We start from the raw sequence: 23,540 nt of genomic DNA, 5'->3' as shown, positions 1-23,540 counted from the left end.
TTTTCTGTATCATGGCCAACAAAACAGTCCTTCTATACTCGGTCGTATGCTTCGCAAAGAAACTTGGGCCAATAACTCCTTTGACTCCATTAACAAACTTGGCACATACATTCATGTCCTCAAGTAGATCTGGTTTCAAAAGCGCACAAATCTCAGCAACTTCCCCAGAAGCAAACTTGGTAGATTTCTCATGATTACCTGCACGAGCAATCTCATTCTTCTCAGCAGATGAATTGGTATCAGCAACAGAGGGATCGGGTTGTAGCGTCACTTTAGCAGGCATAAACACCTTGTCACTTTTCATAGTAGCAAGCCTCTGCAAATGTGAACCAGACTTAGCTCCAGACGGACGCTTTGGCACAAACTTCGGCACCGGAGGCACGAAGGAACTTTTATGCTGGGCAATCCTATCAGCAATTGAAATAGTAGCTTTCGAAATGGCAGATGCCACCGGCACAGATCTAGCAGCCTCTTCTTTCTCGTCATTGGAGGAAGTCAAGTCAATCACAAGCTTGGAAATAGCCAATGAACCTTCGCGAACTCTCATGAACAGCGGAAGAAGTCTTCGGCTTCTTCTCAGCAGGCGTCTCTTGAGCAGGCAGGGAATGCCTCTTTTTCTCACCTTTATTTGTAGCAGGCTCCACCATAATTATAGGACAAGCCAAGGCCTTAGCCTTGATTCGTTTTATCTCCGTCCTCGGGGATAGCCCACCTTTTTCCTATGAAGAGGACTAAGCAACCAACGCCACTCATGGTACTCAGAGGGGATACCCAAAGCAACATGCACTTTCCTTATGTTCGAAGAAGTCTTAGGAGTGGAGCCGAATTTCGAATCTACAAAAATAGCAGAAGACAATCAGAAAATTAAAAGAGCAGCTTAGCACAAATACAAAACAGCCGAGAGATTAAGCAGCTTACTTACTGGATATGAAGACTGTGGGAACACGCAGCTCAGGGGAAGAATTAGACTTCCATTCTCCACTTATCTCCAAAGTCTCCTTGGCCGAGTCATGATCTTCCTTGCTCGAATTATCAAAAAGCCTATGGTGAGATCGCAACTGCCCAACTCCCTTGATGTGGCCTATGTCAAAGAAGTACCAAAATTCGTTGACGATCAAATCTAAGTCAAAGATTTGGCTAAGATTGTGGAATCTCACCATCACACAGACTGCACTCAGAGAACATTAAGCAGAGGCACATCTTATGGAGCAGAACACTTCTTGGAAGAAACGGGACATAGGAAAAGTAAACCCAAACACAAAATAGTAGGGGTGGAACTTGATGGCTCTCCGAGCCCCATCATATGGCTCAGGGCTGCTACCATCCTTAAGACGCTTCACACGCACTCCCGACGGAATGACATGCCAATATGCCTTGAGGAAGTCTCTAAACAAGTCATCAAAGCCAATCTTGAAGTAAGCAGCCTTGAAGTAACCAACCTTGCTCAAAGACCCACCTTGACGATACAATGGCAGCACATCATTGTCATTCTTATGGCTCGAGGAAGACATGCTTGAAAAAATTTTACAAAGATACAAGAGGAATTTGTTAGAGGGTTGCAATTAAAAAAAAAAAGAAAAAGAAAAGAAAACAAGGAGCAACCTTTGGCCCAACCTAGTCGCCTGCTACTCTCCCATTCTCCACCTACTGCCATTTTCTACGAGCAACCCAATATGTGTGGGGGCATTGTGGAGCCAAAAATAATCAAGAAGCGACACGTGGATTTTTCGGTTAAAAGGACAAAATTACCCTCGAGACACATCGGAATTCCTACGCACGAGCAGTGGACAATTATCCTTCAATCAACTCAAAAGTGCCCAGGTAGGTTTTTATTTACAACTTATTTCATCCATTCTCATCATATCTTCTTCACAAGGTAACCCCCAAATCCTTCCTCTTTTATTATAATAATTAAATAATTATTCCATTAATTAGCTAATTAACCACAAATCAAGAACCTAACCCACAAAACCATCCAAGTGGCCGGCCACACCCCTATATAAACCCTCTCATTCTCTCCAAAATGTAATTCCAATTCTCTTGCTAAATTCTTTAAATTCTTCAAACATTTTTCCCTCAAAACCCCCCCCAAAAAAAATCATCGTCGGCGTGTGAGGCTCTTGGCCTTAACCTGAGGTGTTATTTGTTTTGTAAGTGCAAGTTTGTCCAAAATCAAAGAGGAAGAAATTTGCATGAAACAAGACAAAAATATCAATACAATCCTCGATGAGAGAAACAAAAAATCACGTGGAAACTTATGAAATAGGACAAGTTTAACTATAAAAGAATTCGTACTTTCTTCAACCAAAAAAAAAAAACTATAAAAGAATTAAAAACGTGGAGAATATCCATAAACCGCGTGACAGAAATCACACTGCCACGTATAGATATTTTCTGGTAGTGTGAATGCTGAGTAGGCCGCAGAAACAATTAAACGCATGCACGTGCTTAAATTGGATGCAAAATTCCATCTTAGCGGCGTTCTTTCTGACTCATAAATATGGCTGATGTAACTTGGATGACGAGTAGAGTAGCTGAGGTACGCATTGACTCTACTCTTTGATTTCCTTGCTTATAACTGGAGAGTAAAGACTTCATCTTCCTTCTGAACTTTTCTCCCCAGACAGACTCATATTATATGTTTCTGTGTGTGTGTGTGTCTATTTATATATGGTATTTTTACTTATTTGTGGCCAACTTGCCAGAGAATGGATCGTAATCAAGCAAATGAATCTTCTTCAACCAAAGTTGAAAGGAGGGTTGTTGAGAAGAACAGGAGAAATCGTATGAAACTTCTTTACTCCAATCTCTACTCCCTCCTCCCTAAACAAACTTTTAAGGTCTCTCTCTCTCTATCAATGCCAGAAATGCTCTCTTGTTACACTAGATATCTTTGTCGGACTGAGGATCTGAGACATTGAAATTCATAGCTAATACTGAATGTGGGTGTTTGTTGTGAATGCAGGAGCCACTAAGTCAGACAGAACAAATAGATGAAGCCATAAAGTACATAAAAAGCCAAGAGTCGAAGCTGCAGAAGTTAAAGGAGAAGAAGGAGAGCTTAATGCGCACTAGAAAAAGATCATATGCTACAGCATGCGTAAATGTTGAGAGCACAAGGAGCGCAAAAGCACCCCTAATCAAAATCCATGAGATAGACTCAACGCTAGAGGTAGTACTGATAAGTGGCTTAGAAAATCATCAGTTCATGTTCTACGAAATCATTCACCTGCTTGACGCAGAACATGCCAACGTTGTGCATGCTAACTTTTCAACTTTGGGAGACTCAGTGTTTCACGGAGTCCAGGCAGAAGTACGTAGAACAACCAAATTTTTCTCTGTTTGTTTATCAAGAAAATATTTGACATTAATCAGCAATGGATATTAATTTGGTCTATGAATTGTCCTTCTTTCATGTAGATGGGCAAATCTATGTCCAAGTTTGGGGCTGCAATAATAACTGAAAAACTCAACAGATTTATCAATGGATGCACCAGCGACCAAGAATCACAGCAAGACTACTTTTGCGACTTCGAATTTCAGCCTGTGACGACATGGGATTAGTTCTGAGAAGTACTCCGCGAGAAAGAAATATATGAAAAAATGGGGGATTTTCTTTTATGCAATTAACGATATTAGGGAGTGAAATTTAGGCTAAATCACATGATGGACCAGCCTTGATTGGCTATTAATTAGTTTGAAAATTACAGAGATGTGTGTGTGTTGTCAATAATCAAATTAATGGTGATTATTTTCGACAGTTCAGAGTAAAGACCCAAAATTACTCTCTTGCTAACTAATAGCAAGGCCGCAGGGCGGAGCCACTGAGTGAGAAGGGTAGCCCTCCTGACTTCTGCGAAAGGTGTATAAAACCAACCAGCGGCCCGAAAGCTTTTTCTGCTGAGGTATGAACCCCATGGAAGAACATGGGCCAAACCACTTCGTTAGCTGTTTTAAATTTAAATCTGTTTGGCTGTTTGATAAAACGATGAGTTTGGTAGGGGAGTTTCCAAAAGAGACGTGCAATTTTGAATAGAAAAAGCAAACCCACTGCCGGTTCCATTCTCTCAGCTATAATTTTCTAAAGCAATCCACCGTCTTCTTTGTTTGCAGACCTCTTACCTTATCCTTCTTTTTCTACTTCTTTGTATTTTGTTTAGCCTTCTTCCACATTCTCTCTTAATTAGTTGTCTGGGTTTGTACATTTTATTCTTCTCACTATTAAATGTAAGAGATCCGTCGTTTAATTTTGTGAAGATTACTCAAATTGCATATGTTAACATGTTATGAGTTCAATTTTATACACACACACACACATATATTTGAAAGCTCTCCCCAATTTAGAATCCTGACTCCACTACTACACGGCCATATAGAATATGTGAAATGTGGTGAAGTGAATACTTTTTTATTTTTGGGCTAATAGTGAAGTGAATACGTTGGTAGCTAGATAGTTGTTGGATGAGCTCGTGCATGGAGTGCTATCTTCACGTCAACTAAAAAACTAGATGATTGCAATACTATTGAAAAATAATTCTTTGATATGAGACATTATGGTTGTCTTATGAATAGGTTTTGTTCCTTTAATTTGATGATACAACTTGTCATATGTGGATGCAAATTTCCGGCTTTTTTTTTTTTGGACGAAAATGCACATGCAAAACAATTGACACCGGGCCCACGATGAATTTGTTGGGGGGGGGGGTTTGGCCGAAGAATCTCTAATGCCAAAGTTAGAATTTAAGAGAGAAAGTGTTTAGAGAATTTTAGAAGAGAATTGGACTTAGATTTTTGGAGAAATGAGTGGCTATATATAGGGGTGTGGCCGGCCCTATTTGGGGGAATAAGGACCGGCCACTTATGGTGGTAATTTGGCTCTAATTGCAAGATATTATGTAATCAATTAAATTTTGGTAATTAATCCCAATTTGAAAAGAATAATTGGGAGTTAACTTGTGGGTGAAGATTTGATGAGGAGTGATGAGAGGGTTTAAAAGAATACCATTTGATCTCTTTTGATCTCGATTGAGCCGTTATTGTTCATTGCATGCCTTAAGGGTAATTTTATCCTTTTAACCCCAAAAGTCCATGTGTTGCCTCTATAATTTTCTTGATTATTTTTTGTTCCACGCTATATATACTCAAGTTCTCGCATGTCTAATTCGTTGAATTCAAGATGTTATTCACGAAGACGTGTATTTACAAGATAAAATATGGAAGGTAGAAGAATTTTGTAGGATGTATCATTTCAAAAGAGTCTGGGATACATGCATATTCGGAATTGTTATCTTCCACAACACTATGAGTTGTCTAAGAGATGAGGCCGGCGGCGAGAAGATTGAGTGTGGGGGTGGTGCAAACATTGTCGAGTTTACTCAATGCGGCAACGATGCCGTTGGAAGTGAAGGATGTAACCACGGTTACTGAGTTGAGGCAACTGCTTTTGAGCAGGAAAATTCTTCCAATGGATGATTATTTGTGTAGACACAAGCAGAGGATCATGCGTGACAATTACAGCCTCAGATGGCATGGTGTTGGTGGTGGAGATTTCCTATGTGTTTAAAGGGACTGTTTATCGCAGTGGATAAAACAATTAGTTCTAGTCTTATTACTAAAAGCCTGTTATCTAATATTTGTCAATAGTCACGTACTAGCTAACAAATGATTAATTATCACTAGAAGATAATGAACAAAGTAGAAAGAATAATTTTCCCGTTGAATAATACTTGCATTCTCTGTTGGATGAGCTCATTCCTCTACTTGAAAATAATGTGTCTTTACTGTAATAAATTTATAATCGAAACTGTTCAATGTCTTAATCTTTGTTTTTGTTAAAAAAATAAAAAAAAAGTCTTAATCTTCATTTGAAGATAATTTTTACAAAACAGATCGTTTAATTTTTCAAATGTGTCAAATAAATCAACAGTTTGTTATTAATGTTACTTAGTACCTTTACCATTGATTTATTGAATGTTCAACTGTAAATTTTGAGTATAAACAAAAATTTCCTAACAATTAGATCGCGATTTGACCATGTTCGCGACCAACTTATTATTGCGGTTAACAAGTGTATCCATGAGCTAGCTAATTGGACTCGATATTAACGACTTAGGTCGATGAAGGTTTTTATCTTTTTTATTTTTTTTTATATATTTTTTTCAACCATAATCAATAGCATAGCCTTTCATTAGTCCACACGAAGCAATTATAGAGTGTCATTGGGTATATAATTTCAATGACCAATAAATTGATTTGAAATGAATTTGCACAAAGCAGATAATTAATTTAAATCCCTAGTAGACACCCACAAGCTCAGTCACACAGTCACCAAGCGCACAAAACTACCAGTACAGATATGTCACAGTACAGATATGTCATAATAAACAATAGTAGCAACAGAGAAACACCAGTAGACACAGTCATTGCCGAATAGCGAGGCCACGAAAAGTCATCACAAAAGTGCAAGGCCACAACAAAGTCATTGTTAGCAGATGAGAATCACAATAACAACGTACAAAGGCGAAGACCAAATTAGCCACAACACTAGCGTCACCGCGGTGCAAAAGGGCGACAAGAACTAAACTACAATGAGAAAGATCCAATGAACAACTCAAAAGTAGGGGGACCGAGTTGGGCGCTCAAGCCTAGATCACCTACAAAATCCGGACAGTGGGATGTCAGCGTCCACGCTCAAGCCGAGCTGAGCCAAGCCGCAACGAGACAGACCAAGCCACAACAAGAAGAGCCGAGCTGCAACAAAACGAGCCGTAACGAGCTGACCCACACCAAGACACTTAAGCCGAGCCAAGCCCTAATGTGACGAACGAGCCAAGCTCCCAGACCAAGTCGAACCTCCAGAGCAGAGCACTCCGAAGCCGTGGAAGAAGGAGACACCACCATGGAAACCGAGTTGACAAGGGGGGATCCAGCCCACCTGCTGCACAGATCTAAACCTCACACTATGAAACGAGCACCAATCGAAGAAAATCTTGAACGGGCAAGGTCCGGGTCGGGGTATAGGGCATAAATCCATGTATATCTGCACCTAAAATGGTGGGAGAGAAGCAAGGGAAGGGAGAGGAGGAAGTGAAAGGTTGGGAATGAGGGGTCGGAGTGAGGTGGTGGGAAGAAACGAGAATGGCGAGGGGAGGAGGATGGCTGAGAAGGGGAAGAGAGGGGAGGAATGGAGGAATAGTTAGGAAAGGGAGGGGAGAGGCTGCCACCAGCAGCAGCCATAGCCAGAGGCGGCGGCGAAGGGGTGACGGCTAGGGTTTGTTGGAAGAGGGAGAGCTTTTTGGGAGAGGAAAGGGAGAGTGCAAGTATTATTCAACGGGAGGAATGAGCTTTTGCTGGCTTGTTTGATCTAAAGGCAACATACCTAATTACAAGTCATGTAATCCTACAACCGGGTTGCCAAAATCCATATGTAAACCCCAACCCGAAACGGAAAACAAATAAACCAAGGAGGAAATGAAGGACATGTCAGAGGTGTCAACGACATTTGCGGAAGGAACGATGTTCACTAATGCAGTTATTAGACACATCCATATTTAATTAAGATTGATATGTTATCGATATTTAATAGATATTATTGATATGACGTCTATATTTAGCACCAATACCTCAATATAATATTCGATTGAGATCATTCATGTTGTTCAAGCCATTTCATGTACTATAACACATCACCGCTTGTACCGTACCTTAATTTTAACATTTCAGCCTTGTAATTTTAACTAGACGGCTGAAATGTAAGAAAATTGGACATTGAACCTTGAAAGTTGAGTTGCAGTCCATGACATTTTAAACGTGTGGTCATCATTGCGGAGGATTCCGTGGTTGTTGACGTTACATGTAGGGATTTGTCAAAATACTAGAATTTCCAAAACATGTTTGGTACACTGTCCTTTCCAGTCCATGTTTTATTATCGACTATCCTTTTTACATAGCACACTATTGCGGAGGATTCCGTGGTTGTTGACGTTACATATAGGGATTTGTCAAAATACTAGAATTTCCAAAACATGTTTGGTACACTGTCCTTTCCAGTCCACGTTTTTCTATCGACTATCCTTTTTACATAACACACTATTTTCTTTCTGTGAAAATACTATTTGCTGGAATTCCAAATGTCTGCAGGAAAGGAATATGCACCATGCAGAAGGTTTGGGCCAAATAAGATATTAATTGTTTATTCCTTTATTCAAGCAATATTCTAATTTAATTTGTGAAAAGAAAGAGAAGTGCACGACACAAAAGACTGAAATTTGGATAACTATTTCAATAATTTTTACATTGTAAAGCAAAACTACAGGGGAGGATCAGGGGACTCACAATCTCCTGCAAGTCAACAAAAATAAAGAAAATGGAAATTAGTTGCTTTTAAGTTTAAGCTCCAGATATAGTAATACTACTCGAGTAGCCACGCCTTGAATCCGAAGCAGTACCGGAAGAAATGTTATGGTAATGTATGGACTCGACTAGACTCTTTGAAAACCGGTCGAGGAACTGTGGGATAGGGGTATGCCGAGATCTATGACTCCTTCCAAAAGTTGAACAACCTGCCCCATTGTCGGCCTATCGTTCTCGTCATCTTGAATGCACCAACAAGCTACTTTGCATGCTCTCATCACTTCTTCTTTGTTTGCATTACCTTCTAACCTGGAATCCAACAAGGTATCGACATCTTCTCCTTTTGTTAATACATTTGCAACGCGAGTGGGGAAGTAGTTTTGCAACCCATCATCCAAAAGATCTCTGTTTCTCCTTCCTGATATGATCTCAAAACACAACATTCCATAGCTAAAGACATCGGCTTTTGCTGTGATAGCTTCTCCTGATATCCATTCCGGAGCAATATACCCTCTTGTCCCTTGCATGGTTGTAATTATCCGGCTGAAGTCTCTGCTCACGAGCTTTGCTAGACCAAAATCAGCTATTCTGGGGGCATATTCTGCATCCAACAGAATGTTTTCAGGTTTGATGTCACAGTGTATGATGCATTCTCTGCAACTATGATGAAGATATGCAAGTCCTCTTGCAGTCCCAACTGCAATGTGATATCTAGTTTTCCAATTCAAGACGATCGGACTCTTCTGGAACAAAAGAGATTCTAGAGAGCCATTTGGCATGTAATCATAAACCAAGAATCTTTTTGAAGTTTCTGCACAAAATCCGCGGAGACGAACAAGATTAATGTGCTGGACCTTTCCAAGAGTCCTCACTTCTGTAAGAAATTGCTTATCTGCTTGCTTTGGACAGTTAAGCCTCTTCACTGCGATGGCGGTATAACTCTTCAGTGTCCCTCTGAAAACAGAACCAAAGCCTCCTTCCCCAAGTTTTTCAGTAAAGTTCTTGGTTGCGTTTCTTAGAACCCGGTACTTGAACATTGTCAAAGAGCCTTCATCTGCCTCAGACCATTCCCCAGAACCGGACCATTCATTCTTGGCAATTACCACAATAACCAGTAAAACACCACACAAACCTCCAAGTACTCCAATGACAATCCAAAAGGTTTTATTCTCTCTCTTTGCCCTTGTTTCCTCCGATGCTGCAACCCGAAGATGCAACTCTTTGCCTACTGTCTCATGAGATGTAAGTTGTTTTACATTGAACAAATCCCCTTTCCAAACCAAACACCCACTCTCATAAGCAAATGCTGTACACGAGCAATCACTCAAGCACACCGATCTACACTCATCGATGTTCTTACCTGCTAAAGTCTCGGGATTCTCTGGGAAGCGCAAATCGGGTATCACCACAAATGTGTCATTTTCTCCACTGCCTGCACTGCATTCTAAAGGGTTTTCCTCACGCACCCTTCCGTGTGATCCTCCAAGTCCCAGGCTTTTGGAGCTCGCGGTTCAAAGCCTTCCAAGCATACACAGAGAGGCACTTGTTGCTGGTTGCAAATACTAGAAGCACCGCAGAATCCATATACCTCGCAATGTTCGGAGGGTCGCAACCAAAATGAAGTCCACTGATTATAGTCCTTCCCCCACTTGTAGGCCCTGAACTGCCCGGAGATATCAAGCATGTACCGGATAAAGATGTCGGGGAAAACAGCATCATAAGAAACATAACTCCCAAATTCATCGGACTTGTAGCTGACATTCGTGACCAAATAATTCAACTGAATTTCCGGAACATACTTAAAAATCTTGCCTGTCCAAGGGCCGCTGGTCCAATACATTTTAGTCCCATTATACATCAATAGAAAACTTGTTCCGTTTCGTTCGATCTCTAGAGAGAAAATCCCAGGTGCTGGGTTTTGTGAGCTTCTCCAGGGAGTGAGGGTTAGTTTCTCATTGGTCAGCTTGTTGTATCCAAGCTTCCCGCCCGGCAGCCAAGTGTCGGTCGGGTGATCGAAACTCTGCCATATGACAGCAGACGAATTCAAGGCATCTGTTATGACAAAGTTGCCATTGTCAAGAAGCACTGCTGCTACTTCACTGGTAGAATTAGAAGCAACTGAGGGATCACGAGTTGTTGACCAAATGGAAGATTTGGATTGGTCGAGCAGTATTAAGGTTCCGTTTGGGAAGAGTTGAAGGGAGGAAGAAAATGGATCGGAAACAGGGTGGTTTCTATTGGCCACCCAAACAACGGTTTTTTGTAGTTTTTTGTACCAGATGCCTATGTAGTGGTTGTGGGAGTTACCTGGAGTGAAGAAACCAAGCTCGAATATGCCGCGTGGTGATGAGCTGATTGTTTGGTTGCCGGAAATAGATTGGCCTTGGGAGATGGTGTTGCCAGACGCCGTCGACACATGGGCGGCTTTCAAGTTCAAGCATAACACAAGAACCACAACTGATGACATGTAACTGAGTTTGTTCCTGCTGCTATTCATCATATCCATCTCTCTCCAAGAGTAGGACTGAAGCTTTACCCCTCTCTCTCTCTCAAATGTTCTAGCCACCTTTTTGTTAAAAGAGTTCAGGAGAGGGATAGATATTTCTTCTCTCGGACATTACATGTGTTGTGTTACAATATGGACTAGTTTTGTGGTCAACCGTTTTTCAAAGACAAGATTCGTATATCCTCACTGTGTTAGGTTACCGTCCAGGATGGAGGGTGCTGATTGATTCCATCCCCCCAACCATTCTTTTGTCTACATCTGAAATTGAAAAAGGAAAAGAAGTAAAGATGCAGATGGCAGATGCTCTCGCCTATGTTCCATCCCATTTCTTTCTTCCCCTTTTGTTTTTTACTTTTTTTGGTCTCCTCCTCCAACGCAGAATAGGAGCAAGGTGGCGATGGGATGTGATTAAAAGGCTCCTAATTGATGGAGCAGTTCAACTCATCTTGTCTTTAGTGGATAATTATATTTAGTGGATACATTTATTCCTTATCTTCATTTGGAGTTTTCTTATCTGATAACTTAGGTTTTCTTTTTTTGGTTAGGAATGATATGTACAAGAAATCTTAAAAATAAGTGGTGAAATTAAATATAATTTATATTGCAAGTGGTTCATAGTTCAGTTGGTTAAAAGTATTCGCTCATGTATGCACTCGAGGTTTCATGTTCGAATCTCGTCTCCATAATTTAAATAAATTTAATGTAAATTATCCTCTCATTTGTCAACAAAAAAAACTATGGGGTGTGATATCTACACACCCCTTTTTACTTCTTACACACCCTTTCTAATTTTCAGATGTCAGATCGAAAATCCCAAAACTATAACTTATATTAAGTGTTATTTATTTATAATTGCACTGATACTTTTCTAATAAAATCGTCAGTCACACTTGCCGTGTTGGCTTTATAGTTTGAATTCATTTGGTTTAGATCTCAGGTCAACAAAACAACTCATTGTATCATTTATCATATTTACTTTGATCCAAATAATTTAGTAAATAATCTCAACTTGAATTTTACTATGAGTCATTCTTCTTCTTAATTTAATTCCTCGATTTCTAATTATAGATTAATAGACATAACATAACTTTAGTCGTGATCCATCAACACCATGTGTCAATTTACTTCTTAATTCAATTCTTCTAATTTTAATTACAAATTAATAGAAATAAAATAACTCTAGTCGTGATCTGTCAATTTGCACTGTCCACTCAGCAACGGGAGACTCTAGATCGGCCCTCGTTGTATTTTATCTTTTCTTTATGCGCATGGAGTTCCAACTTCCAATGTCAGGAATAGGGTTTACCCAAATATTCAACAACAAAATATAAAATAAAAAGGAATTTACCTAATAAAACAAAAGCTGCGACACCTAACTCGAATTAAATAAACGCATCAAATGTTTTGTATGATATCTTATAGTTTTCTCTCAAAAAAAAAAAAAAAAAAAAAAAAAAAAAAAAGATATCTTATATTTGAACTTTGTCGCCTGCCAGTGCGAGTAGTGCATGTCTTTTTTAAACTAAAAGGTCATTGAATATGTATTGATAGTTTACAGAGAAATGCTCTTTCTGCTGGATCTCAGCTGAACCATTTCCACAAGGAGTTGTGTGTAACGTATACTATACACCACGTAGCAGTATATTTAACCACTTAAATCTCGACATTGTTATCTTTTACAAGTAAACTGTCATCCGGCATAGTACTTAACAACAACCAATTATTGTGTATATAATATTTACAACATTAGCAGCGTAACCAACTACTTAAATCTTGACATTGGTCAATTTTTTACAACTGTCACGTGTAGACATTTCTTGGACTAGCTTAACTTTTCTTTTTTTTTTTTATTGTTTTGTTATTTATACCAATGCCTAATAGATATATAGTTCTCGTGGTGATTGATTAGTCGGAAGATAGTCTATATAATAAAAAGAGTCCAAATTTAAAACCTTGTCTGAAGTCTAGGCAGCAAGATTTATTTTTCTTACGGATAGAACAAAAGAAATGACGTAAAATATAGAAAAATTGGATAAAAGACTTCTAGGCAGCAAAGATTAATTGGCGAGACCCATGGCTTACAGTTGAGATTTATACAGAAATAACTCTAAGCTTTGTTAATTTAGGATTTTCCTTTATGGCTTTGTACTAGCAATGGAAAATAGCTGCAAAGAGGGATTGAGAAAAGAGCGATCGATGAACAAGGGAAAGGGGCGAAATGTAATTTTCGACTCGCACTTGCATGCTAAGTGCTAACAATAAAGAAAAACAACATTTTTAAATTTTGTATGAATTCTAACAGATTTTACAATAAATGTTTAAAATTTGTTTTTTTTTTTTAATCGCAAAAACTATCTTTCAACTTCTTTATTATAACTATTTACCCGATTAGGACCCTACGTCAAGTACAACCCCAACCAATTCATGCCTGCCTTTTTCTTTTTCTTTTTCTTTTTCTAATACAACCCCACCCACACCTTGTCCTTGTCAATGGAATCAACTATTTCAGCAATCACCTTTAAATATTGATACACCTTTTTAATATGCGCATGCACATTTTGCATTCCTTATAGAATATGAATATTTTTTCTTGGTATTTGTTTGAGTGTGGAATTAGTAGCGAACCCAAATTGACCAGATGGGAAATTTCAAAAGATAGAACTTCGTTTCATCATACAATAAAATATAAATATTAAGCAAATGAACAAATTTAATTTTTTAAATCTGCCACACCCATGTCAAAATAATGAGATGACATTATAAAGCTAAAGGAACTCCATTCTTGATCAAAGTTCAAACAATTAACAAATTGTAATCTAAAAAGCAAAAATTGCAATATAACGAGCAAGAAAACATTCTTTGACAACGAGTCGACTCTGAAAAGGAATTGACAACGAACCAACGTCCATACCAATATGAATTTTATGCTCAACACCACTAGCGAAACTAACAAAAATAGCCTCCTAAACCCAAAAAGACCTGATAGCATACCAACTTAAAACTAAAATAATCACTAAAAGTGACTCAAAATAACCTCACTAAAGAGGTACTTATTGACAAAAATACTAAAATGAAAAACAAATTTGCATCAATTCATAAGAACAGGAAAGAGGAGGAAGATGAGGGAAGGGGGAATTGGATCCCCTCCTGAGCAAATGGTGGGGATTCTCATGACCCACTAACACGGGTCGTTGGATTTTGATCCAACGGTTACAATTATTATAATTTTTAGAGCGACTTCCTATTTGTAGCCGTTGGATCAAAATTCAACGATCCGTGTTAGTGGGTCATGAGGATCCCCACCATTTGCTCAAGAGGGGATCCAATTCCAAAAAAAGGAGGAGGAGAGAGGCTACCACCATCCCAAGCTAGAGCAAAAGTCCGCCTGGCTATGAATTTTTTAGATCTAGGGGTTTTGCTTGGTTAAGAAAATTATCTTTTTAGTTTTTTTTTGGTAAGAGGAAGGTAAACAAAACAAGAAAAAGCTAGGCAGGAAGAGCCCTAGAATGGGCCCGGCCCATAATATATTTGAAACTAAAAATAATAATAGCATTGGTAGGAGGAGAAACAAGGACATGCATCCTCTTTGGATTCAGTTGTCCTAATTCATCTAGTCAAATCATTCAAATTATTGAAATTTGATCTAATAGCTACAAACAGGAGTTCACTTTAAAAGTTATAATAACTTTAGCCGTTGAATTAAATTTTAATGGCTCGGATGATTTGACAAGGTGGATTAGGACAACTGGATCCGAAGAGGATCCATGTCTGAGAAACAAAACCATGATGACAAAGAGACAAGCCATGACCCAAGTCAGCAATATGGTCCTACTAGTTCTAGAGTATTTTTTTTAGAGAGTTTTAACGAAACACTCTTAGTACTAAAGATCATTTTTTTACTTTTTTCTAGTACTATTCACTACACATTCATTTGTCATTTTTCATTAAAACTAAAGTTTTTTTTTTTTTTTTTTTAAGCTTTGAGTTAACATAACGTCCTAGGTTTGATTTTTGAAGGTAACCACAAATGCTATTTGTAACAATCACAACACGCACACACATATTTTTGGTTACCTTAAAAATATGTGTGTGTGTGCGCGCGCGTGTTGTGATCGTTAGCTTTTTTTCAGCATCTCTATAATAGTTTTGTTAGGCTTATCACATAAAGAGTTAGAAACTAACCTATCTTTCGTTCATTTACTAATTACGCAACTATGTGAATAACTTTTCAAGATTATGAGTTATGTACTAGTAAATTTGGGTGATCGGTGACATAGGTGCTATTCTTTTGTAACAAAATGTTTAGAATGATTTGTAAGGAATGGGTAGCATTCCTATTCCTATTCTTTTCCATCCCACACCTTCTGGTAATTGAAAATTCAAGGTATGAGATTATTGATAAGATTTTTACCACTTGTAAAAGTTGAGATAAAAACATTTAAAAATACTTGCAAGAGTACAAGGTTGTCGTGGTATAGCAGCTTAAGCAAGGTCATTTTACATAAGGATTGAATGAATAATTTGTGCTTAAACTAATTCTTAATTAATTATTTGAAACAAGGTTTGAAAAAAATTGATTTTGAAATTTTAAATAATAAAAACGAATTTTAAATAAAAACAATTAAAGAAATTAGCAAAGTAAAGAAAACAAAAGAAAACGTTTTTGAAAATTAAAGTTGTGAAAGCCTAGGGTTCCACCGTCACCATTAACAATCCTACGCAATTTTACCAATTACTTATGAATTTCTACATACATGTTTTGAAGGTTAGGTTCTCCTATAGCATATTTTCCTTGTGATGTTCAAGCGAAAACATATATCTAACATGCAACCCGTCTGTGATGTTCAGATCAAATATAAATATGTAAGACTCATTAAGTTTTGTGAAAACCCTTTGAAAAACCATGCAACCCTTAAGAGCATGATGTTCGCCTTAAGTGAACTTACAATTACTAATCACAAGAAGCCTCCTCAATTTCAGGGTGATGTTCCAACAGAAATTGCATCAAATTACTTGTCTAAAAACTCTAATGATTGTGGATCATTAAGACAATTAGATAGTCTAATCGCAGTGATTAATAATTCAAAGCAAGCATGCATCCATTCATAAGCAAATTAATAAAATCACATATTCCTTTCTCTCCTTCCCGTCTAACCCTAACGGCTAAAAAGTCTTATTTATACTACTACAAAATAAAACCCTAGAAAGTCTTAGAATAAAACTAGGAAGCATAATAAAATAATAAAACAGAAAATAAAGTTTTCATATTTAAACTGAAATTCGGACTTCTCAGATAATCAAACATTTGACTGACCAAAGCAACTCCAATTTGGTCCCAAAAGGTCTATTTTGAAAGCTGAAGACGTTCCCTACAAATCCTCAGAAGGAATCTCCATAAAATATGTCATCTTGACCTCCAAAATGCCCAAAACGTCCGTAAACGTCAATCTAGGAAAGCTGCACGCAGATTCTTTATTTCATCGCCACGGTCAAATGTCTTGGTAGAAAAACCTAAAACTTTGATACAATCATCTTGAAAGGATCACAAATATCCTTCAATTAGAATCACTCCAAAATTTATCCGTTTGATCATTTTTTGCTCCAAAGGAAGTTTAATATCTTACATTGAAAACATATAACAAAGTATCAAAATTCTACCAAAATAACCAATAAACTATAACTAAGAATAGGGTAAAATATATGGTATAATATGGACTTATCAATTATCAGGGGGTGTTTTTTATCCCGTACTCAATCATTCATATCACTATTCTATCATATTCATATTCCTATTCCTACTTATGGTAAGTTAACATCCCTAATTTAATTAGTAGTTTATTTTGATAAACTTTAATTGTACGTCAAGGATGTCGACAAGACATCAAGATATTAACAATAAAAATAAAAATACCCAAAGGTAAAAACTAATGTGGAGAACAATCACATAAAAATAGCCTAAATTGCTAAATTTAAGCAAAACAAAAAGCCAATACCATAACAAAAACTCTCAATTAGCCCAACCCTAAATCTTGATTGCCACTATGATTGAATTCACACCTCCATAGAACTCATCTTATCTTGACATGAACTTGTGTATCAATTGACGGGTCAATGGACTAGAACTTGATGAGGGTAAATCCAATTGATCATGACTCAAATCATAGAGGCATTTTACACAATTTATGCACAATTCTACGTCTGCTGATCGAGTGGAACAAAAACCAAGGAGTTGGGTAGCGTGAGGCCTTTTCCATTATACATTGATGACGCGATCTTATAATGGTACACTTGACGTCTCTAGTCAGTAAGGAGATTCGGAACTAACGACGTAGGTTGAGAACCTCATGTGTTGTAAGTCTTGTGTCGAACTACGGATTGCTCGAGTCTTATTAATTCTAATATGAATACAACCGAAACGATTGTACACCTGCGGGGTCAATCGGTTTTTGAGAGAGTGCGCGTGTGCGTGTCGTGTATTAGTGCAGCTAGTTTTATATGTATAATTTTTATGAAATGATGATGTGGGTTTAAAAAATTGAGAGTAACTTACTATCATATATTGTATTGTTGTCACCCTTACGGACTTCACTACTTATCAGATTTTTTATTTTTTTTTATTTATCAAGGGTAAATTTTCATTACCAAACAAGCATACAGATACAATGCCCAATTACAAATAAAGCAAAACACTAACAGATGGACCCCCAAAGCAGAAAACCCAACTCAAAAGTTGAGCCCAGAACAAACAAACAGAAACAAAACCCAGCCCAAAGGTTGAGTCCACAACAAACACATAGAAACAAAACGCTAGCAACCCTGTCGCCGCTACTGCCGCCGATCGTCGAGCACCAGAGATCTCGCCAACAAGAACCCCAACATGAAGAAAGAAAAAGGTGACATCAACCTTGAAGACCCACCAAAACATCTGCCGCCACGAACTGAACCAAGAACCAAGGAAGCACGCAGGATGACAGATCCCACGAGCAACATCGGGGAGGACCAACAAGGGTTCACAAAGGTAATGGTGCGAACACCCGAGCCAAAGCTTTACACCCCCTCCCGTAGATTCGTGACAAATCACGGTGAACATTAGCAGTAGTCGAATGGAATTTGGTATGGCCAAAGAGATGATGGAGCCAGATGAATAAAAGGATGGAAGGGAACGAAAAAAGGAGGATGGAGGACACGTAGAGAATGGAGTTTGTAACCTTCCGGTAATGATGAGTGACATTTGAATACCTATTTTTCCTGTGAACTAGAGGTTATGGTTATTTTTTATCCTATTGGAGGTTATTGTTAATTTTTATTGTATTGTATATCAGATCTAATTTACCTATGAGTTCTAGTCCGTTCTACCGAATGCGACTTATGGATCTTAAACGTATCTCGACATCAAAGCGTAATATCTTTTATCATTTGTACAATTAAAAACTTAAAAGAATAATTGAAGTTAATGATGGATCAACTCATGTTAATAAGAATACTCAGAAAATAAGAAGTTCAAATACACCCAAGTAATAACAAAATCATAGTTATTAACCAACTATTACAAACGTAGTATTATTTTGTAAGTTTTCAATAACTTCTTAATGAAGTTATAAATTTCGACGGAAATGTGCATAATAACACTATAATTTGTTCTGTGTAATAGTAGAATTTCAAACGAGTGACTATTTTTCGGTGCTATTTTGCACAAGATATTTGTCCGAGGCATTTAATATCATATCATGGGCGTTTTCCATGCACAACTTCAGTTTTTGTGGATCTATGATGCCTTTTTTCATTGTTAAGGTAAGCCTCACTTTTCCCATATAACTTAGGACTGATATGTCAAGATCCTGCAGGTACACGTAAATTGTGTTACTTATATATATAACATGTCTATGCTATCATTAAGAAAACACACCTTGTATATATATGTGTTTGTGTGTGTGAAAGTATGTTTATATAACTTTTAATTTTATATGCACCTAATTTTCAAAACAAAACGATGCATATTGTTTCCAAAACTTTTGAGACCCTGCTGCTTACCAGAGGTGATCCAACTATCATAAAGTATAATCCTTTTATTGGTTGGTTAGCCAATGACATTTGTTCCACGGGCCCGATCAAATTTGTAAATGCCATGCTCGAGTTCGTTAATGTTCTATGGATGAATCTTGATGCTGCCTGCACCACAAGTAGCATTCTAATTTTTAAATAAATGTTGTACATGTGTAATATCATATGCATTTTCTTAGGGCTCGTTTGGTGTACATAATTGGATGGATTAGATACTAAACTAAAGATATGTTAAAAGGAGATATTATATAATTATGATCACCTAGAGAATTAAAGATGAATTACTCATGAAGAAAACTTGTTCATTCTAGTCCTCCATAAAATAGTACGATTAGAAAGAATGAATTTTCTTCATAACTAATCCTTTTATGATCCCTTCCAAATGAAAATCATTCATTTTCGTCTTCAATATACCTTAATACGTAAGAATTATCTATTTCAATTCAATCATGTCTACCAAACCAGTCCTTAAATTTACTTACCTCGTGGCCTCCAAACCTGTTCAACATCTGCAATAGCCCACTAGTGAAATAAATAGCTAAAGAATTTCTTTTCGTCTTGATAGTTTTTTGAGCCTTCCAGACAAAGTCAAGTGTGTTTGAGAATTCAGTCAAATTGGGAATGGGAATCTGCAAGAATGTAATATGATTTCCCCATGGGCTCTTGCTGTCGGGTTTGACCATTTCTTCAACCGAAGTATAATTCCCCATGACCCTCGTATTTAGTAAAATCAATGCAGTGCTATGGGCTTCCCTTGAGCTTTGGTTCATCTCTTGCATATATAGTCGAGTGCCAAGAAAGACCATCCCGGTAAGGACGTCATTTATCGTCTGTGATAGTAAATAAGTTAACTGTGTTACAATTTATTACCAATTTGACAGTATGGTGTTTGTTGATTTGCATGTTGTGTGTGTATTTTATATTCTATTTTTTGTTATTCTCCATTTTTTAAACCATGAGATGTAAGAGATTTTTATTACTAGTGATTAAAAGATCTATATAAATGTGTAATGTATGGGGAGTCTAAGGATTGAAAGTTCCCATTTTAACTCTTTCACCTTGGGCTTCAACAATATCAAGAGCACTTTGGTGAAATTTTTGATAAATTATGTGTTATTTTAAAGGATAGTTAAACAAATTTGAGCATTTGATAATCTGATACAGATCGAGGAAAAGGTTAATTTTGAAGATCATGGTTTCATGGCTTCTTCATTAGCTTCAATAGGTCAGATTAATGTTACATAGTTTGGAATTTAGGACGAGCTAGCCAGATTGGCTTTGCAAAAAGAAAAAAGAATTAGGCAGGTTTTGACTTTCTTAAGTAAATATACTTTAAATTGTAGTGGCTAATCCATGCACGGGGTAGGTTTTTATTTCAAAATAATACTTTCGTTACATTTTCCATTTATTGATCCGTTAAGTACTAATGAGGCTGTCACATATATGCCACGTGGTTGTCAAATATCTACTACGTGGCAAAAATAGTAATTTTTTTTAACTTGAATTTTCTCAAAAAAAAAAAAAAAAAAAAAAAAAACTGAAACCTGTCTTCTCCCCGCAACCCCCAAACCCATCTCCCCCATCTTCATCTTCTTCCCTATAAACCAGAAAGAAGAAGAAGAAGGAAAAAAAAAACCCGTCTTTCCCCCCCTCTTCCCCTCTCTTCTCCCCCATCTTCATCTTCTTCCCCCGACCCCCGTACTTTCAACCCAAAAAAAAAAAAAAAAAGAAAATTGAAACTTGTCTTCTCCCCGCAACCCCCAAACCCATCTCCTCCATCTTCATCTTCTTCCCTGCAACCCAGAAAGAAGAAGAAGAAGAAAAACCCGTCCCCCCCCTCTTCCCCTCTCTTCTCCCCCATCTTTATCTTCTTCCCTCGACCCCCTACCTGTAACCCTAAAAAAAAAAAAAAAAAAAAAAAACCCAGATCCCGTCTCGCCATCGCTGGGTTCGTGGAATGGATGTGGACTTAAGGAGTGGGGTGTGTGTAGAGAAGGGAAGAGGATGGGCGCAGAGGGAGGGAGGGTCGCAGGTGGGGGAGATGTGGGCCCCCGGGGGGCGGGGGTGGCGGGAGGATGCTGGTGGGGTGGGGGGGGATTATTTTGAGTTTTTGGTTTTGAGGGGACAACGGGGATTTTTGTTGGGGGGGGGGGGAATGACAAGAAGTTTATCTTCAGGTTTTTTTTTAATTAATATATTTAGAAGATTTAGGGTTTAAAAAAAAATTAAAAAATTATTTTTTTTTGCCACGGGGCACACATTTGGCAGCCACATGGTGGTCACGTCAGTGCTTAACGGATCAATGGATGGAAAATATAATGGATGTATTATTTTGAAATAAAATAGTACTTAAGGTATGAAAGTGAAATGTTTTGAAGATGTTGTAAGGAGTTAAAATATACTCCAAACCTGAGGTATGAAAGTGTAATTTACCCTTTAAACATTTAAAAGAAAAGTATCATTAGTAAAAAAAAAAAAAAACAAAAAAATAAGTGGTGCAAGACCAATGTCTAATTTTCATAATAAAATTTAACTATTAATTATCAATCATAACTATTACGTTAAAATTAACAAGGTTTTTTTTCTTCTTTTTATCAACAAGAGATGGAAGATCAACATGAAAGCTTATTCCCGTGTTTTAGAAAGAAAAAACACACCCACATGCACAAACCAAAATGCTACATAGAAAACCTGAAACTTACCACTCCAAGCCTGCTTTTAATTAATTTGATGTGATCAAGAGAGATTGTCACAGTTGATACTGTAATTGGCGCGAACTCGAATCCAATGTTCGAGGATTTTATTGGTGATCGATCATCTTCCCCGGTGATGCTCTTTGAAATGCCCCACCAAATATCGGACATGGTGTTCAACAAGGATGAGAAAGTTCTGGTCATAACATTTTCATTCTTCGGTTTCGATGGCTGCCGTGAAGGAAAAGTTAAGGGAAGAGAAGGATTGTCAGCCCTTTGTAGACAAGAGAGAAGAGCGCCCATGAGTGAGTAGCCATCACCTAACGCATGGTGCAACTTAAATACAACATTACCAGCTGCATTGCTATTTGGGTACTTTATAACATGAAATTCCCACAGTGGTTTGTCTTGTGGAAATCTCTTTGTTGCTAAGTTTGACAAATAGTCATCAAAATACTCGTCATATGATTCATTCGACAAGTTGGAAGGGAAGATTGGGGTTTTAACATGGTCTTCAAGCTTCACTTCAACCCTTTTCCATTGTTTCTTTCCCTTTTTTTCAATCTGTTTCCAAATTAAATAATTACTGCTCATGAAAAAGAGGACATCATGTAAAGAGTACTCCAGAAGAAACTTCAAACGTGCTCAAAAACATTTAGCCCACGTCCTATAATGATGCAATATTCCATAATGATCTAGTACAATGCTTAGATCTAAAACTTTATCAAGCTTAGGGATATCATTCAATGGGAGAAAATAAAATACAACATATAGGTGTATGGTTACACTCCTAATATTACCAAGACCTTTTGTAATAAAACTCAACACCTACCAATAGGTGATTAAGTTGAGACAAAATCAGTATGGTTAGAAGTGGATCAATGGCTCGTCTCTCTTAATATTGAACAAGATCAAACATTCAAACCGACTAAAGGCATACCACGATCTAATTGTATTGTTTTGTATGAATTATTGTATTAAAAAAAAAAAAAATCCCTTCATGACCTTGTTTAAAATTCACTCCAAACCTGAAAAGTTTGAAATGTAGTTTGCCCTATAAACAAACTAAGCTCACATGTGGAAAATATTGAAACCAATAATAAAAAAAAAAAATTGTAGCTGGACCCTTTACTTATAAGTGATAAATCTTAAGTTCGACTCACTTTGATAGTTTATTGCGAGAATTAACATAAATCTCCAACCTTCAACTAAACTATTCAAACAAAATTTGCGTTTGAAAAGTTGTTTAATAAGTAAAAGGAAGGAAACAAAGAGTATGAAAGAGAGAGAGAGAGAGAGAGAGAGAGAGAGCGTACCATGATAGAGGAGAAGCGTGGGTTGATCGGCAGGAACACGTTCTCGAGCAATGACAGAAATTGAGAGTCATCAATTGGAATTTCATATTCCAAAACAGCAAGAACTGATATTGATAAAACAGAGTTGTTGAAATAGTGGCCAGTAGGGCTCACTGGCTCTAGTCCCTCTTCCGAAATCTCCATCTTGGTTTATGTTCGAATTTTGCTTCCCCTTTTTCTCCCCCAATTTAATTAACTTGGAGTAATAAAACTTTAATCAATTTGTATGATCGGCTATGGATTTATAGAATAAAGTGAGTAGCAAACGGATGTCTGTTGTGTTGTCAGTGTTAATAGCGTTGAACAGAATAATATCTTCTTAATAACAGGTCCCATATAATTAATTTCCTTGTCAATGTTAATTAATACCGTTGAAATTTTGTTCGTAAGGGGAGCTGTATAACTAATACAGGTTAACGCCAAGGGAAGATTGGAGTTATAACATGGTCTTCAAGCTTCACTTCAACCTTTTTCCACCGTTTCTTTCCATTATTTTCAATCTATTTCCAAATTAAATAATTATTAATTGTTCTTAGAATTAATCATGTGAAGAGTAGTTCAAAGGAAACTTCA

General features: G+C 37.4%; 2 protein-coding genes and 1 pseudogene across 3 annotated transcripts; 1 reads left to right on the top strand and 2 right to left on the bottom strand.

Annotated features, from left to right (window-relative positions):
• Window positions 1-2,524: 2,524 nt before the first annotated feature.
• Window positions 2,525-4,305, top strand: LOC103928838 (transcription factor bHLH162). 2 transcript variants are annotated; one of them, XM_048583981.1, is made up of 4 exons: window positions 2,528-2,840; window positions 2,966-3,313; window positions 3,421-3,595; window positions 4,076-4,305. In XM_048583981.1, the coding sequence occupies exons 1-3, from the start codon at window positions 2,709-2,711 to the stop codon at window positions 3,562-3,564; spliced, it is 624 nt and encodes a 207-aa protein (XP_048439938.1). In that variant the 5' UTR covers window positions 2,528-2,708; the 3' UTR covers window positions 3,565-3,595; window positions 4,076-4,305. The 2 variants fall into 2 exon arrangements, with proteins under 2 accessions (XP_048439939.1, XP_048439938.1); XM_048583982.1 differs by lacking the exon at window positions 4,076-4,305 and having other exon boundaries at window positions 2,525-2,784; window positions 3,421-4,069.
• A 3,939-nt stretch (window positions 4,306-8,244) lies between these two features.
• On the bottom strand, window positions 8,245-10,880 carry LOC125477117 (annotated as a pseudogene).
• A 7,493-nt stretch (window positions 10,881-18,373) lies between these two features.
• Window positions 18,374-23,188, bottom strand: LOC103928845 (wax ester synthase/diacylglycerol acyltransferase 4-like). Its single transcript, XM_048583980.1, has 5 exons — window positions 22,929-23,188; window positions 21,622-22,176; window positions 19,402-19,749; window positions 18,890-19,027; window positions 18,374-18,696 (listed from the first exon to the last, which is right to left on the bottom strand). The coding sequence occupies exons 1-5, from the start codon at window positions 23,109-23,111 to the stop codon at window positions 18,529-18,531; spliced, it is 1,392 nt and encodes a 463-aa protein (XP_048439937.1). The 5' UTR covers window positions 23,112-23,188; the 3' UTR covers window positions 18,374-18,528.
• Window positions 23,189-23,540: the final 352 nt, after the last annotated feature.

The sequence above is a fragment of a genome, unplaced genomic scaffold (assembly GCF_019419815.1).
Source record: "Pyrus x bretschneideri cultivar Hongxiangsu unplaced genomic scaffold, Pyrus_bretschneideri_v1 Contig20, whole genome shotgun sequence".
In the NCBI taxonomy this organism is placed as follows: Eukaryota; Viridiplantae; Streptophyta; class Magnoliopsida; order Rosales; family Rosaceae; genus Pyrus; species Pyrus x bretschneideri.
This window is presented reverse-complemented; position numbering and strand designations above follow the sequence as displayed.

Bases quoted from the DNA above. Each gene is read 5' to 3' on its own strand.
- LOC103928838 (XM_048583981.1), top strand. From the start codon at position 2,709: ATGGATCGTAATCAAGCAAATGAATCTTCTTCAACCAAAGTTGAAAGG. The intron at 2,841-2,965 runs GTCTCTCTCTCT...TTGTGAATGCAG, and splicing joins TCCCTAAACAAACTTTTAAG to GAGCCACTAAGTCAGACAGA. The intron at 3,314-3,420 runs GTACGTAGAACA...TCTTTCATGTAG, and splicing joins TTCACGGAGTCCAGGCAGAA to ATGGGCAAATCTATGTCCAA.
- LOC103928845 (XM_048583980.1), bottom strand. From the start codon at position 23,111: ATGGAGATTTCGGAAGAGGGACTAGAGCCAGTGAGCCCTACTGGCCAC. The intron at 22,177-22,928 runs GTACGCTCTCTC...ATTTGGAAACAG, and splicing joins CACGCTTCTCCTCTATCATG to ATTGAAAAAAAGGGAAAGAA. The intron at 18,697-18,889 runs GTAAGCAGCAGG...GTGTACCTGCAG, and splicing joins TGATAGTTGGATCACCTCTG to GATCTTGACATATCAGTCCT.